Below are 14731 nucleotides of genomic sequence, written 5' to 3' on the forward strand. Positions count from 1 at the left end.
CGAATGTGTAGATGAGCTATAAATTCGAATAATATGGATGTATTTGTTGGGACTTGGCTGAATGACATGCCATTTCCTACGCCTGAAGATGGTCTATTTTCATAGGGGGAAATCTGAAGTCACAGGCTACCTGTTATGAATATATGTAGAGCAAATTTTAGTATGATATCATTTTATGTTGCAAAGAAGTTTATGTACTGTAGGAAATCAGACCTCACTACAAGGAAAAAAAATTCCTCTTGCACAAAGTATGCTTTCGTTTCCTCCTTTCTCTACCGTCTACCTAACTATCTTAAAGACATCTATGTTGTAAACAGAATCTCTGACACTAAGAAAAAAGATTGTTCAATATCTCCCATAGTCACCCGACCTTCCTGTATTAATAGACTCCTACAGTCTCCCTGACTCCTTCCTTCTTCACGGTCTTCAGACGGTCCACAATATAATGTATTGTGTATCATCTTCATCATCTCATCCACTTAATCGCAGATTCTAACAGAGACCACGAATAAGACATCGAAAGGCCACATACGCGGTCGTCTACTCTTGTAAATTATGGAACAAGAAGTAGAAATGCAAGTCCATCCATCATGGCCCCTGTTTCGAATCAACATCCGGCAACTCCACGTCACTATGCGTTGCCAATCGAGCCTCATAATTCACCGAGTAGGTAATAGACTTGTTGATCTTGCCGCTCGCCCTGGATATGTTGTTAGAATCATCAGCCGTGCGACTTGGATTCGTTCGGGACGTCGTTCCTCCCAGGAACCGTGGGAACCATTGAACGATAATAGCTCTGAATGCAGGCAGGCAAGCACACATAACAGCAATCTGAGATTCAATGACCGTCCAGTGAGTAACGGGATATAGACCGAAAGTCTGATTGGCGCCCCAGCGGTTGTTCCAGAAGACGACGACTCGGATTATCGCAATGATTAAGAGACTGTGACATTGGTTAGTAACACGTAAATAAGAAAGGACCAGCTTAGCGAGTGCATACACAGAGCCCACAATAAACATCAGCCCCACAGATAGCTTCTTTTGTAAAGGCAACTGCAATTTGATCACCTCATACACCGGAATTATGATTAATATAAAGTCAACAATGATGTTCACCAGACAGTTGACGAGAATCGAGCTGATGAAATCGATGCACTGAGCGGGTTCCTCGTTCATCCAGCCGGTCCATGTTAGGCGTACCGGCAAGCAGCGGAGGGAATCCACAAAGGCCCAAGAGATACCGATGGCGGCGTTGATACCGATGAGCGCATATGCCAAGGTGCGGAATGTCCGTGATCTAAAGATGCGGAGTAGGAAGAGGCACACAGAGATCTTTGCGAGAGAAATCTGAACCTTATACATCACAGCAAGACCTTGAAAATACTGCTCTTGTTAGACCAGAACTGAGGGCTCGGAGAGAGGGCAAGAACCTGGTAAAACCTGGTGATTGTGGGAAAAGGGATGTCCCAGATATTTTGGCCGAAGCCATTGAGGATAGCTGATTTCTTTTAGTGCTTGTTCGTTATGAAATCAAAACACTGGGACTCCTGGCTTACAGTAAACATAACAAACGTATATGGCGACTCCCAAGGCCTGCGAGGCTGTTAATACCGGACGAGGGAACATCAAACACTGACACTAACATATGAAACGATTATTGTATAATCATCCAATCCCCATCCGCCGGCAAGGCCGCTGCACTTGGCAATCATTCTTATAAGGAAGAAAAACGACGCAAGAATAAGAGGGATTAGAGTGGCGGCGTCGACCACAGGAGGGCCTTTGAGTGGTGCTATATGACATTCTTTCTCATACAGACGTCTCGAAGCTAGGATGGTCAGAGTAGGCTTTGTATACCAATCAGGATCGAGACGCACTGAATAATTCCTTCGTTGTGCAGTTGGTTTGAACGCAATCCAACAGGGCTGTGGGACCAGAGCTACTTGCACAGAAACATGATGTATCGTTGCTTAATGAGCAATTGGAGAACAATGTCCTGTCACAGGTAATCTAACGCATTGTAGTTAGTATTGAACACAGTTTTGCTGGGATATGTACGTACTGCACAGGAAGGGAAAAGAACCCTATCTGACTCTGCCGCATGAATGCCCACTATAAGCAGAGCCAAAACAGCGAAAAAGAACAAATAAACCCTCATGATGGCAACAAACGTGGTCAAGAGCAATCTCGGGGGCAATTAAGAGGGAGAGTTCTCTCCAGGATAGAGGCGGGTTTTGTTGATATCTCGTTCCTTTGTTCCAAATTGGACATGGATGGAGCCGAGTGAGCGCGGACACTCCCGAGGGCCTCGCACCTTAAGCTTATTTTCGTATGACAGCATCTATAGATCTTGATAGGAAATAGAAGCAACCGAATCATTATTGGACCTAAAATAAGGCAATTCTCCGCTTAAGAGTTGCCTAGGTGGTTCAAGTGAAACGAGGCCTGATATTGCTACGGTAGAAACTATCAGCGATTTCACTACTGTCATAGGGGCTAATTCTGATTAGGTCCAGTCCATCCTTGGCACGTACCTTTTAATACAGGTTTCCTTTATTATGGGATCAAGATAGTACAAAGCACGGCGGCTAATCCACCTCAGCCACATAATTCTGGGATGATCCCATCTTAAGTGCTCTGATCCCCCAAGATCCATGCCTCTGTTGAATCACCTGAGCTACTCTGCATATAGCGCTAGTCCCCTATAGTACAAGTTCTATTTTTTCCTACATTTTTCGACTGCTTTGTACCTTGAATATGTCTTCAACTGAGCATACCCCTGATCCTCCGGCCGCGTTCATGTGTGAATGATTTATGGCCAAAAGGTTAGCAATATTCGTATAGAGTACTCCCATATCTAGAATACTTCACTTTCCGATGTTGCTAAATGAAAGTTATATATGCCAGCTGCTCGAGGTCCAGTGTTGGTTGTTTGATAAGCGAGACGCACGGCCGGAGGTCACCTAATTTTTAGGAATGCATTAAACAAAGGGAGATGCTATCAATATTTAACTAGGCTAGATTAAGAATCAATCGATTGATTGCTTTATATGTACTTCATTTCTCAGACGAGAAGCATAATCTGCTAAGGACCATTATTCTTTGTAAATGAAATCAACTGTGGAGTACTCCGTAGGGAGTACAGGATCAGGATTTAATGATGTTAATGTGATTGATTTCCCGGGAAGTGCACATTTCAATTAGTTTTCTTGGATATGAAGAGAAAGCAAAGAGAATGTGCAGATTCACGGTCAACCATGTGTCAGAGGAGCTGGGGCCCTAAACAAGACGATCTGCGGTGCCAAGTTTTATTGCGCTTGACTCGGTGGCCGTGGCATATGGGCGATCACGGAGATCCCCGACCGTTGAGCCCCAAAATTTGTGAGATGGACTTTCCTACAGAGACTGTTCATATTTAAAGATCAACATTTCTAACTCGAGCGTAGGCTAGTCAAGTTAAGTGTGTACATATATTCTTTCAAAGCAACGCTATAATGTTCCAACTATCACGATCGCGTGCCTCGAGGTGGTGGAAGGAGAGTATCCAATGATTCCACCTCACCTTTCTGACAGGTCTATATATTGAAATGTAGAGTTCCTAACTATGTACGATACGTTCCAGTGCCAATAGGCCGTTGCAAGCTCGCCTAAACATGCAGGCGACGACCATTGAACACTTAGTCAACTATGCAATCTCTGTTAACCGCTATGATCCTAGTTGCTGGATTCAGATTGTGATATATTATACCTTCTGTATTCCATGGTCTACAGTTCCGAGATCATACTTCTAGTATACATGGTTTTTCGCCTACATTCGTATTATTCTAATCGAACTTTGGTTAACGAGTGTTTATCAAAATAACGTCACTATGGTCTTTCATCAATCATTAGATTAATAGAGCGGGTTGACCAGTTAACCATTGTTATGCCAAGCATGGTCCGGGTCTTTGTTATATTGGCTTCGCCGATGCGACTATCCGAAGGAGGAACGGCGGGGCAGCGTTCGTTCCACACACACATATATATACAAAGTGGTAGTGCCTCTTGTGTCCCCCTCAAAATTGTGTAGTCGCTGGTGGTCATATTTATATGGAGCATGGAATTGTACATGATCAAAGAGAAGAAAGTTGGAGTAGACATCGGAAGGAGGCCGGCCAGCAAGCTGTCTCATCAGTGTATGAAGGGGAAGGGTAACCTTAATGATTGCCCTGTAGGGAGCTCAGCCCTTCATCTTTGCCTTTATTACCGCACATATTTGACCAAGGAAACCGGATTTAGTATGTCCAGGTGAGAAAGTGCGGGCTTTGGGGCTGAAGCGGTATGCCATCTTTGGACGGTAGTCCGGTTATTATGCAACCTCTATGGGGCCGATTCATATGCAAGTCGCATTTTACAATTAAACGGAATCAAGGCTAGCCCCCAATTCCATTCGATAGGTGATTGTGACGCGCGCTAATTAGAATTCGTCTCTTTCGAAAAGCGACATTAAATGCGGGGATAAAGAGGCGGTGATGCACCTAGCACAGCCACTTGACAGCGTAGTAGAGAGCAAAGAAGATAATGTCCGGATTTTGAGGAACTGCTTAAATTCGGTATGTCCCTAACTAGAGAATTCACCGAAACTGTGTCTAACGGTTCGGTACAGTATCAATCTACGGAGTACCCTCCGTAGTCCAGGACACTTTGTACATTTGGACACCGAATTCGGACTTAACAAGAAACGAATCTGGCATTTAATGCCGAGACAAAGGGGCTAAGATTGGAAGCTTGAAAAGAAATCCTTGGCATTGAGCTGATAAGCCCTCGAATCATGTCAGTTCCGAACTGCCATGTGATGTCTTGGCATGAAATCGTGGCAGTCTCGCAGCCTCACAATATAGGCTAGCCCTATATAGACAATGCTTAGACTTGTTCGAGCACAGTACTGATAAGCTAACATGTGCTCGGAGGGTTAGAATAGATTAAATGGTACAAAGTCCTCGAGGTAGGGACTCTAGGGAGTCCTCCGTACAGGAGTTTTGATCTGAGATCTTCACATCTAGATCATATTAAGCTTCCGATCGCAGAAACGTTTCACGTTTCAGATTCTTTGCTCGAAGGCAAAAACAAAAAATAAATCCGAGGCACACAAAGGTCTTTTTATGGAACAAAGCCCGATGGGGGGCCTTGAGGGGCTCGAGGGGCCAGCGGACCCAGGCTTGGCTTTTCTGACATCCATATCCCATAATCCTACCCAATACCATGTAAGTCCATGGTAGATCCATGGAAATTTCGTACTTTCATATCCGAGCTGAAGAGGGCAGTGCATTTTTTTTACGTAGTTACGAGAAGAATGAGAAGATATGGAAACATTCGCATCTGGTAAAATAGTAAACCGCTGGCTGCATCATTACTAGAACTCCCCTTTGCATCCACGCTAGAAATATACATAACTAATTAGGAAGTTGATATACCAACCTAGTGACCACTATGAGACCTTTCCTATCGAACCCATCAAAGCTCCATTGTACTGTTCCGTCCAAAAAGAACATTTCTGATACCCAGCCCTGTCCAAGACCTGGCTTTGAAATTTGAAATTTGAAATTCTTTGTTTTCTAACCTAGTCTTCTTTTCTCACCCTCGTCCCCATTTTCCTCCGTGCAAAATTCCAAATTATCAGATTGCGGTGTGCATATTGTGTTGGCGAATCGTCAACCCTCCCCTGTACATGATGTTTGTGAGCCAACTAGTCCGGCCACTGGCATGGCTGGCTTTGGCAACCACGATAGTGGCTGCCGACTCCTCCAGAACTGCAACTGCCACATCTAATGTAGCATCAACGACACCAACTTCAACAACATCCTCCTCGACCGGTATCGCGACCCATACGATCCAGGTGGGACCCAAGTCAAATCCACATCAGTTTGATCCACCCGATATTAAGGCCAATGTGGGCGACATTGTCGTCTTTGAATTTTACCCAACGAACCATTCTGTCGTAAAAGCAGATTATGGCGCTCCTTGTGTACCAGCAAGCGGGGACATCTTTTATTCCGGAGCCTTTGCAGATTTCAACCTGCTTGAAGGACAACTCGTTGGACCCGTGAGTATAGTACCTTCGAATTCCACAGTAGTAGGTTCATCGAAGCAATGTGGCTAATATATGCAATGTAGCCTCCAACATGGTCTTTGCGAGTCAATAATACCGACGTATGTATTTAGCTAAAAAAAAACATGCCCGCAACCTTGGACTAAGGCTAACGATTGTTTGATATAGCCCATATTCTTCTATTGCACTGCAATAGATTCATGCACAAAGAATGGAATGGTCGGAGCCATCAACGGGGTATGAATCTCAGTTTCCCTCGGCATGAATTTAGGCTGACTGGTAAACCCACAGAACGTATCCCAGTCATGGGAAACGCAATACGCAAAAGCTCTGAAGTACCCTTACATGCTAGTCCCAGGCCAGCCCATGCCCGCCGAAGGAGACGGCGGGGGTAGCAGTTCCAGCGGTGACGACAAAAGCGGCGATGATAAGCACGGGCTCAGCACGGGGGCTATTGCAGGTATCGCCGTTGCAGCCGTGGTCTTCGTCGGCGTATTGGTGGCATTGTTCTTCGTTCTCGGTCGCAACCGCGTATACTCTCGGTGGATGTCCTCGGAAGATGGACGTACCGAACGTACCGCACGCTGGGCCCTGTTCAACAATGGTGACAACGGGAAAAGCGAAGTTGGAAGTTCTGTTCCTACCCACAAATCAGGCCCTATCGACATGACCGCCGTCTCGAGTCCAGATCCGACTGTACGTACATTATCACCTGGAGTGGGAGTTCACTCGGGTCCTGGTTCGCCGTCGACGCAGCAGGGCCACTGGAGCTGGAATGAGCCTATTCCACGTACCCGTGCAAGCGCGATCGCTACAGAGCTGGAGGGTCATCCAATTATCTGGGAGGCACCAGGGAGCACTCCAGGAAATCGGTTCTGAATAGCTGTCAAAAGTTGGAGATTCAGATGGGGTGGGTCGAGTCGAGGCGGGCCTCGGTGAGGGTCAGTCATTTATACCTTGGGGGGAGATGTGGTGTTGGCGCTCGATTATTTTCCTTCCATGCGTGAATGGATCTGCTTTTCTATATATGTATATTGAGACCTGTAATCTTTCGTCTGTTGTTTTGATTTATTTTGATTTGTTAATATTTCAGTTCCTGGACGGGGAACCTGAACACCCTGATCCTTCACATACGCAGATCTCCCGTATTTCTCGGCCTCGTAGCGGGGAAACAAACTATCGGCACAAGGGCGATGTTAAGAGGCATTGGACTGTGATATGGAGGGTTCCTGAAGAACCATAATTGAGAGGGGGCACATGAACTGGCACATTAGGCACCCTAGTAAACAAAGCGAGGAACGATGAAACATGGCCAGCAGTGGGATCGTTAAGGTTCTTCTTTGTCGCAACGCTAAGCATTGCCAGATCGTAGGACACTGTGTAAGTAGCTGTGTCTTGCAACAGGTTGTTTCCAAACTTGGAACTTCGTGTCTGTGTTTTGCCAGCACCAATGGCGATTTTCACTCTGCACATCATCGGTTGGCTTCCATCTTGTTCTGGAGATCGAACTGTCGTTTTACATATATTCTCGGAACCGCACAGATATCACAAGGTTGATGATAAAAATCCTGTCACCATTGGATAGAGGGATATCCTTAGAGAATGAGCTGTAGGTGTTCAGTGGAATATCGACATGCGCGGAATTGACGATAATTGTATTAAAACTGAACAAAACGTCGTTACGAGCACGTTGAAGGCGGTAGACTTGATAATATACGAATTGAGATCGGTTGTAATTACGGTATTGATTACCCGACTTCCCATGCGAGAATTTATCTCCCAAGTGAATTGCATATCATGTCGACCCCATCAAAACGTCAGTCTTTGGGAATCTCGGGGACGCATAAACAAGCTCTTCGAGTTTGGGCACAAAGTCAAAGTCCCCGTCCATCGCAATCCCAATGTTCTGCTTGGTTTGAACGAACTTATGGACGAAGCCTCTCCCAATCGACCATCTCCACAATCCTATCCAAAAGGTTCGGCCACCTTGATGCCGGTCCGGCAACTACCTTTAGACGTCAATTGGCACCACAATGGCCCCTCCTGGAGACACCACTTTATGAATGGCTCGCAAGACAGGAAGGCCCAACACCTACGGCCGATGCTATTATTACCAAAGCGCGCGAAATCTGGAATCAAATTCCAGAATACCAGACACTGCCACTTCCTCACTTTAGTAATGGGTGGCTGAACAGATTCAAGAAACGATATGCCACTCAAGTCCATGATCAGCAAGATGGCGTGTCTCAACCCCCACTGCAAACAGGTCGCAAGGAATTGAAAGCCCTGAAAACGCTATGTGGTGAATTCCCAGAAGACGATATCTACAATATGGACGAGACCGGTCTTTTCTGGCGAAAGCCTCCGTTCGGCGCTTCGCCTGTCCAGGACCAATTGATAACAAACAGGGAAAACTCCCGCATCTGTCTCATGCTCTGTACAAACAGCACTGGATCAGACCGGTTACCCCTTTGGGTCATCGGACATACCCATACGCCAGAGGCACTTCGCAAGGTGAACCTCAAAGCCATGGACTGCCATTGGCGATATCATAGGCAAGCCTGGCTAACTCAATCGATCATGGAAGAATGGTTGCTCTTCTTCTACAATCATGTAGGTGAGCGCAGAGTTTTGCTTCTGCTGGACAATCATCCAGACCACCAAGCTGCCATCGAGGCTATGCCGCCGCCTCCCAATGTTCACGTTCAACTATTTCCCGCTCAAACTCCCAGTGCGAATCAGCAACAGCCGATCAACTTGGGAATTTCCCACACTCTCAAACACTACTATCGCAGGCAATGGCTAGCGTACATTGTGGCGGGTATGGAATCGCCCCAAAACCCAGTCCACATGATGAGTCTTTATCACACTATATCTTGGGCAACCCGAAGCTGGCGTCACGATATGGCAAACGCCATTATCTACAGAGCGTTCCGGAAGAGCAGTCTTCTAGACCCTCAAATTGAGTTCATCACTGCCCCAAAATCACCGGATCTCACAACTCTCTACGAGACCGTCACACGAAACAACCCTGATGGCCGACCGGTCACCAGCCTTGAGAACTTCACTCATCCCGTGGACGAGGATTTCGAGGGTGCCTCAAATGTCGCCGGGTTTATCGTTGATGTTGAACCTACTCCCCAGGACCTAGATGACGCAATTGTGGCTATCCCGTCGGAGCAACTCATACCTCCTGCTATGGATGCGGTCATTGGGATACAGACGTCCATCCGATACTTAGTACATCAGCCTTGGGCTACTGAAAAGGACCTTCAATCTCTCGAGAGAATAGAGAGAATGATCAATCGTCTCGCTATTGAGGAGCGACGACAAGCACACGTCGGTGGGTTTGATTGAAGAAGTGGACGATGGACGGTGACAGCCATCGTGTCTATTAATAAATCTGGGCCATTCCTCGCCGCATAGTCGGATATACTATAGAGGCAAGTTAACAAGTGGTGCTCTTCTTCCCGTGCTTTGAAATCTCACGTGTAGCTGAGCACCTTTTGATAGTAGTATTAAATCCGAGAAATGCGTGGTTCGTGTGAGGGTTTAGCACGTGAAGCTTCTCATCATGGTTAGCTAAAACATCTTGACCGTAATGAATTTGAAGTCGTTCACAAAAATAGAAAGTCACCAAAATAGGAGCGCCAATATGCATTACAGATGTGTTGGTGATGGGTATGACGGTAGGCCGAGCTCTATACGGTTGGCCTATATGAGTAGCCTAAACATAGATCACCATGATGTGCGGGCTGCATAAGATCGGAAGTAGCCCTAGCACTGGCGTTGGAAGATTTCTATCTCCCTCCCATAGGGCTTACGCAGAGTCTAATGGACACTAGTATAGATATATTTTGAACTAAGGACACCTGATTCAGCCACCGGGCTCGATGCTCGAGCTTTGTTGGAGCATTGTATGGTAAGATTATGGGCCGACAGGATTTACTGGCTGGCTATTTTGTTTTGTTGGGATATAGTATGTTGTCTTAATATAAAATGGATATCAAAGGCTCATGTGGTAAGAACTAGTGGATATAATGCATCGTCTTCAGAACACTGCGAGCCAGTCAGTTATTCTATGGAGCCTCTCTATTTGGGGTCACTGCGATTAATATACACAACCTCAATAATAGAAGGATATCGATTCTAGATAGAATCTTGTGTCTATGTGACTTTTTATTATCCTCCGCTTTTCTATTTAAATCTAAGACGATCCGTAATGCTATTGATTTTGGCTTGGGACAGTTCCACGTTCTCGAATCTGTCTGCGCGATTCTCTCAAGTTCACGGGGTTTTCTGAATTTCTTTCATACTACCGAAGATGGACTGGTTACCCGAGAATCATCCTTCCAGACTCTCCTTCGATGCTATCAAAGTACAAATGAGGGATTGCATCCAGTCATTGAAAAACCTCTCGGTAAGTCATCATGGGAAGGAGTGATCAACTAAGGTCGAGTGCTTATTTTTGATAGCATTCGATAATGCGAGGTCTCGGCGATAACACTCATGGGTTCACGATGGTGTGGCCGAGAAGGAGGAAGAGGATCACGGTGGGGATGGACCCTGGATCCTACGGACAATCTTCGGACTCGGCCAGATATGCCAAAGAAAAGAGGGCCGTGGGAGGGAGCAATGAAAATCGAGAGGTGAATTATGCACGATCCGTATGATATTGTCTCCGATCTTGGCAGGGTGATGGTTTGGCCGAAAGCTGGTAACGAGGAATTGAGGGCGTCACAGGCGCATCCTTGCTGTCTGACGGGCTAGAGCTCGTAATGAAGTAGAAGCCTCATTAAGGTGGTGCTTTGATACCGTCGGGTGATTTCCGAAGATCGGGACCTAAGAATGGATGGATTTGTGATCTCACCTTGCCAGGGAGGGGTGATGGGATACACTACATTGCCAAAATCCTATTTATTATGCGTCATCATCTGAAGTCCGAAAGAACACAGCCAACGAGAGGAACCTACCCACATGTATGCAAGTGTTGTGAAGTGATGAGTACCACCTTGTGTCCTGTAATTGATTTTCGGTATTAGATATGGACTAAAAGAGCACCTAAATAGTAAGGAGATCAACTTTGGTCTTTCCGGGGCTAGGAAAGGATATCAAATGTTATTTAAATCAACACGCAGCTGTTCCTGTAAGGTATTGGTCTAGTTCAATCAGAGATTAGCGCTCGGCTGCATAAAATAACTAATACGTTAAGATCTTGTGACGGAGACATATAATCGTCTGTAGTAATGCACCCAGAGAGGCCAAGATGTGATAAGACTAAACCAAAACGAAATGAAAATCACCAAAGGGTAACGAATTGAACAAGGAAGAAAATATTATTCAAAATGATATCATATATACGACAGGCTCCAAAACGGGGAATCGCTTTTTGTGTTCCATACAGGGCCCGAGATAAAAAAAAAAGAAAACCAAGGAAAGATTTACTCTACAGCATCAGTGATACAACCCAAGCTGGCATCCTGGACATTTCTGGCATATTTGCCCAGGGTACCACGCATGGTAAGACCAGTCTCAGGGAGCTCGCCAGCAGCCTTGCGGGCTTCCCATTTCTGTTTGCGATCGGCAAACTCGGCGTCAGTGAGTTCGACATCAAGGATGCGCTTCTCAGCATCGATGGTGATAATATCACCGTCGTTGACAAGACCGATGGGACCACCGACGGCAGCCTCAGGGACAATGTGACCGATCAAGAAACCGTGGGAACCACCGGAGAAACGACCATCGGTGATGAGCGCGCAGGATTTGCCGAGACCAGCACCCATGATGGCACCAGAGGGCTTGAGCATTTCTATAATAATGTTAGCATTATGGTCAGCGATTACTTGGATTCATTGCACATACCAGGCATCCCAGGGCCACCCTTAGGACCGCAGTAGCGAATGACAACAACAGTCTTCTCGTCCTTCTTGATTTCATCACGCTCCAGAGCGGCGATGAAGTTATCCTCGCCATCGAACACGCGGGCCTTTCCGGTGAAGGTCATACCCTCCTTACCGGTAATCTTGCCGACACTGCCACCAGGGGCGAGAGAACCACGGAGGATCTGAATGTGACCGGTCTTCTTGATAGGGTTGGAGAAGGGACGGATGATCTTCTGGTCCTCAGGGAAGCCAGGGAGTTTCTCCAAGTTCTGAGCCATAGTCTCACCAGTAACGGTGATACCAGAGCCATCAATAAGACCCTCCTTGAGGAGGAGCTTCAGAAGGGCCGGGGTACCACCAATATTGTGGAGATCGGCCATGACGTACTTGCCAGAGGGCTTGAGATCAGCCAGGAAGGGAATGCGGTCGGACACGGTCTGGAAGTCATCAATGGTGAGCTTGATGCCGACTGAGTCAGCGATGGCAATCAAGTGCAGCACAGCGTTGGTGGAGCCACCGGTGATGTTGACAACAACCATGGCGTTCTCAAAGGCCTGGCGGGTAAGAATGTCGCGAGGGCGAATGTCCTCGGCGAGCAGCCTCTTGATAGCACCGCCAGCCGCTAGACACTCAACGTACTTGGCCTGGGAGTTGGCGGGGTTGGAAGATGAACCGGGAAGGGTCATACCCATGGTCTCAATGGCGGAAGCCATGGTGTTGGCAGTGTACATACCACCACAAGCTCCCTCGCCGGGGCAGGCGTGGCGGATGACGTCAAAGCGCTGGGGCTCGGTGATCTCCTTGGTAAGGAATTGACCGTAGGCCTGGAAAGCAGAAACAATATCGATATCGGCGTTGTTCTGGGTAGCAGCGCAGCCGGGCTTGATGCTTCCACCGTAGACCATCAGACTGGGGCGGTTGATACGGCCCATGGCCATCAAAACACCGGGCATGTTCTTGTCACAGCCAGGAATACTGATGTTGGCATCGTACCATTGTCCACCCATCACGGTCTCGACGGAATCGGCAATAAGATCACGACTCTGCAGAGAGTAACGCATACCGGGGGTACCCATACTAATTGCATCACTGACACCGACGGTGTTGAACTGGAAGCCAATCAAGTCCTGATCTTGGACACCCTGGCGGACCTTGTTGTTGAGGTCAAGCAAATGCATGTTGCAAGGGTTGCCGTTGAACCACACTGACGAAATTCCGACCTGGGCCTTGTTCATGTCCGCCTCTTTCAAGCCGACTGCGTACAGCATTGCCTGAGAAGCACCCTGTGACTTGGGCTGGGTGATGGTACGGGAGACCTTGTTGAGGGCCTTGTCAACATTCTGGAAGCGAGGGAGTGTGGTTGAGAGAGCCCGACTAGGAAGAGAGAAGTTAGCCGGAGAAACAATTGACAATTGAATCAACTCACGTAGGGTTAGACCGGGACAAGCTCCGCAGAGCAGCGGGCACGCGTGCCCGAGTTTGGGGAAGCATAATGAGAGTATGATATGTAAAAATCACACCCAGATACAGCAATTAAAGTGAAAGTCTGGAGAAGAGAGGGGGACAGGAAATAAAAGGCGGAAGCTCAACAAAGTGGGTCTGCCGGTCCGAGAATGAAACCGGAGAAGGGTGAACCCTCCCCGCCAATTGGGTGCGCCTCGTTGTCAGCTTGTTAGTGACGCACATTTATTTTTTTGTTCATATCAGGAGCCTCTCGGGATGCATCGATAGCTGCCTTTATGCGTCTTCTATATGGACCGGAGCATTGGGCAAATTAAAGATTATAGTTGACGAGGCGCCGATGTCGGCCTTGCCTCATTAGTAGATCCTAGGTCCGGATTATGCCAATAAGAACGCTAACACTAAGGCTAACACCTTATATATTTGCAGTAAAGGGCGCGATGACGTTTTCTGAGATATCAATATATCTCTATCCAGGTGGTTCTCAATGATATTTTTTCCACAAGATACCTTTACATTTGACATCGGCCACAGCCGTTTCGGTATACATTGTGGATAGCACTGATCGTTGGTGTGGATTGATGGTGTTCAGACTAAGGCTATGGCGAAGGCTGGTACTGTAAGGGGCATGAAGAACTCGTTGCTCGGGGTCATCTTCCCAGTATCAACTGGTGCAACACTCAAAGCTGGGAATGCCATCTTCCACGACACAGTGGGAAAAAGGACCCAATCGATGCAAGCAGGGAACACAGGGATGGTGTGCTAGGTTCCCAACTTTTTGGGTCAAAGCCACCTCCATATGACGAGCATTGGACCAGAAGTTGTGGTGCGTGGTTATTCCCCGCAAACCATGCAGGTGACGAACTGTTGGTCCCCTAACACCCGGGCGGTTGACCATGAATCGGAGTGTGATGTCTTGAAGTAGTCGTCTTCTTTCACCGTGACCGAGCCCAAGTCCTTGGCCTGCCTTGCCCAAGGTTCAGCATATATCTGTGCCCGTTCCGATGGCATAGGCATTGTCGTCAATGTCATTTGAAAGGCTTTGCGGACCAATATCCATGGCCACAACTAATGGAGTGATTAGCAATAAGTGGGTTCTCAGTCATTATATGTGGCGCATACCCAGGTGATATTCAAGCAATGAAGGCTTAGATCAAGAAAGAAGTCAATAAAGGCATTGATGAAATATAAGGAAAGGGAAAGGAAGAAAGCAAAGGTAAAAGAAGGAAAGAACGATGGAAGTAAGAAAAACCTGAGAGGGAATGGAGAAGGAACGGAAAGGGCAGGGGTAAAAGATGGA

The 14731-nt window shown here is 47.0% G+C and overlaps 5 protein-coding genes across 5 annotated transcripts; 2 read left to right on the forward strand and 3 right to left on the reverse strand.

The window, feature by feature from the left end:
- Positions 1 to 588: 588 nt before the first annotated feature.
- On the reverse strand, positions 589 to 2158 carry N7517_004958 (uncharacterized protein; the record flags this gene model as incomplete). Its single annotated transcript, XM_056722688.1, has 7 exons — positions 589 to 943; positions 1001 to 1383; positions 1431 to 1498; positions 1557 to 1593; positions 1644 to 1828; positions 1878 to 2010; positions 2063 to 2158. The coding sequence occupies 7 exons, from the start codon at positions 2156 to 2158 to the stop codon at positions 589 to 591; spliced, it is 1257 nt and encodes a 418-aa protein (XP_056578938.1).
- Positions 2159 to 5710: 3552 nt separating this feature from the next.
- N7517_004959 (cupredoxin domain-containing protein) lies at positions 5711 to 6967 on the forward strand (the record flags this gene model as incomplete). Its single annotated transcript, XM_056722689.1, has 4 exons — positions 5711 to 6082; positions 6154 to 6189; positions 6257 to 6325; positions 6380 to 6967. The coding sequence occupies 4 exons, from the start codon at positions 5711 to 5713 to the stop codon at positions 6965 to 6967; spliced, it is 1065 nt and encodes a 354-aa protein (XP_056578939.1).
- Positions 6968 to 7885: 918 nt separating this feature from the next.
- N7517_004960 (uncharacterized protein) lies at positions 7886 to 9445 on the forward strand (the record flags this gene model as incomplete). The annotated part of the gene is made up of 1 exon (XM_056722690.1): positions 7886 to 9445. The coding sequence occupies one exon, from the start codon at positions 7886 to 7888 to the stop codon at positions 9443 to 9445; it is 1560 nt and encodes a 519-aa protein (XP_056578940.1).
- A 2084-nt stretch (positions 9446 to 11529) lies between these two features.
- Positions 11530 to 13461, reverse strand: ilv3 (dihydroxy-acid dehydratase ILV3; the record flags this gene model as incomplete). The annotated part of the gene is made up of 3 exons (XM_056722691.1): positions 11530 to 11897; positions 11951 to 13344; positions 13397 to 13461. 3 exons carry the CDS (start codon positions 13459 to 13461, stop codon positions 11530 to 11532), a joined length of 1827 nt encoding a protein of 608 aa, XP_056578941.1.
- An 804-nt stretch (positions 13462 to 14265) lies between these two features.
- N7517_004962 (uncharacterized protein) lies at positions 14266 to 14448 on the reverse strand (the record flags this gene model as incomplete). The annotated part of the gene is made up of 1 exon (XM_056722692.1): positions 14266 to 14448. The coding sequence occupies one exon, from the start codon at positions 14446 to 14448 to the stop codon at positions 14266 to 14268; it is 183 nt and encodes a 60-aa protein (XP_056578942.1).
- Between the last annotated feature and the right edge of the window lie 283 nt (positions 14449 to 14731).

Source organism: Penicillium concentricum (genome assembly GCF_028827145.1).
Source record: "Penicillium concentricum strain IBT 3081 chromosome Unknown utg000002l_segment0_segment0, whole genome shotgun sequence".
NCBI classification, from domain to species: Eukaryota; Fungi; Ascomycota; class Eurotiomycetes; order Eurotiales; family Aspergillaceae; genus Penicillium; species Penicillium concentricum.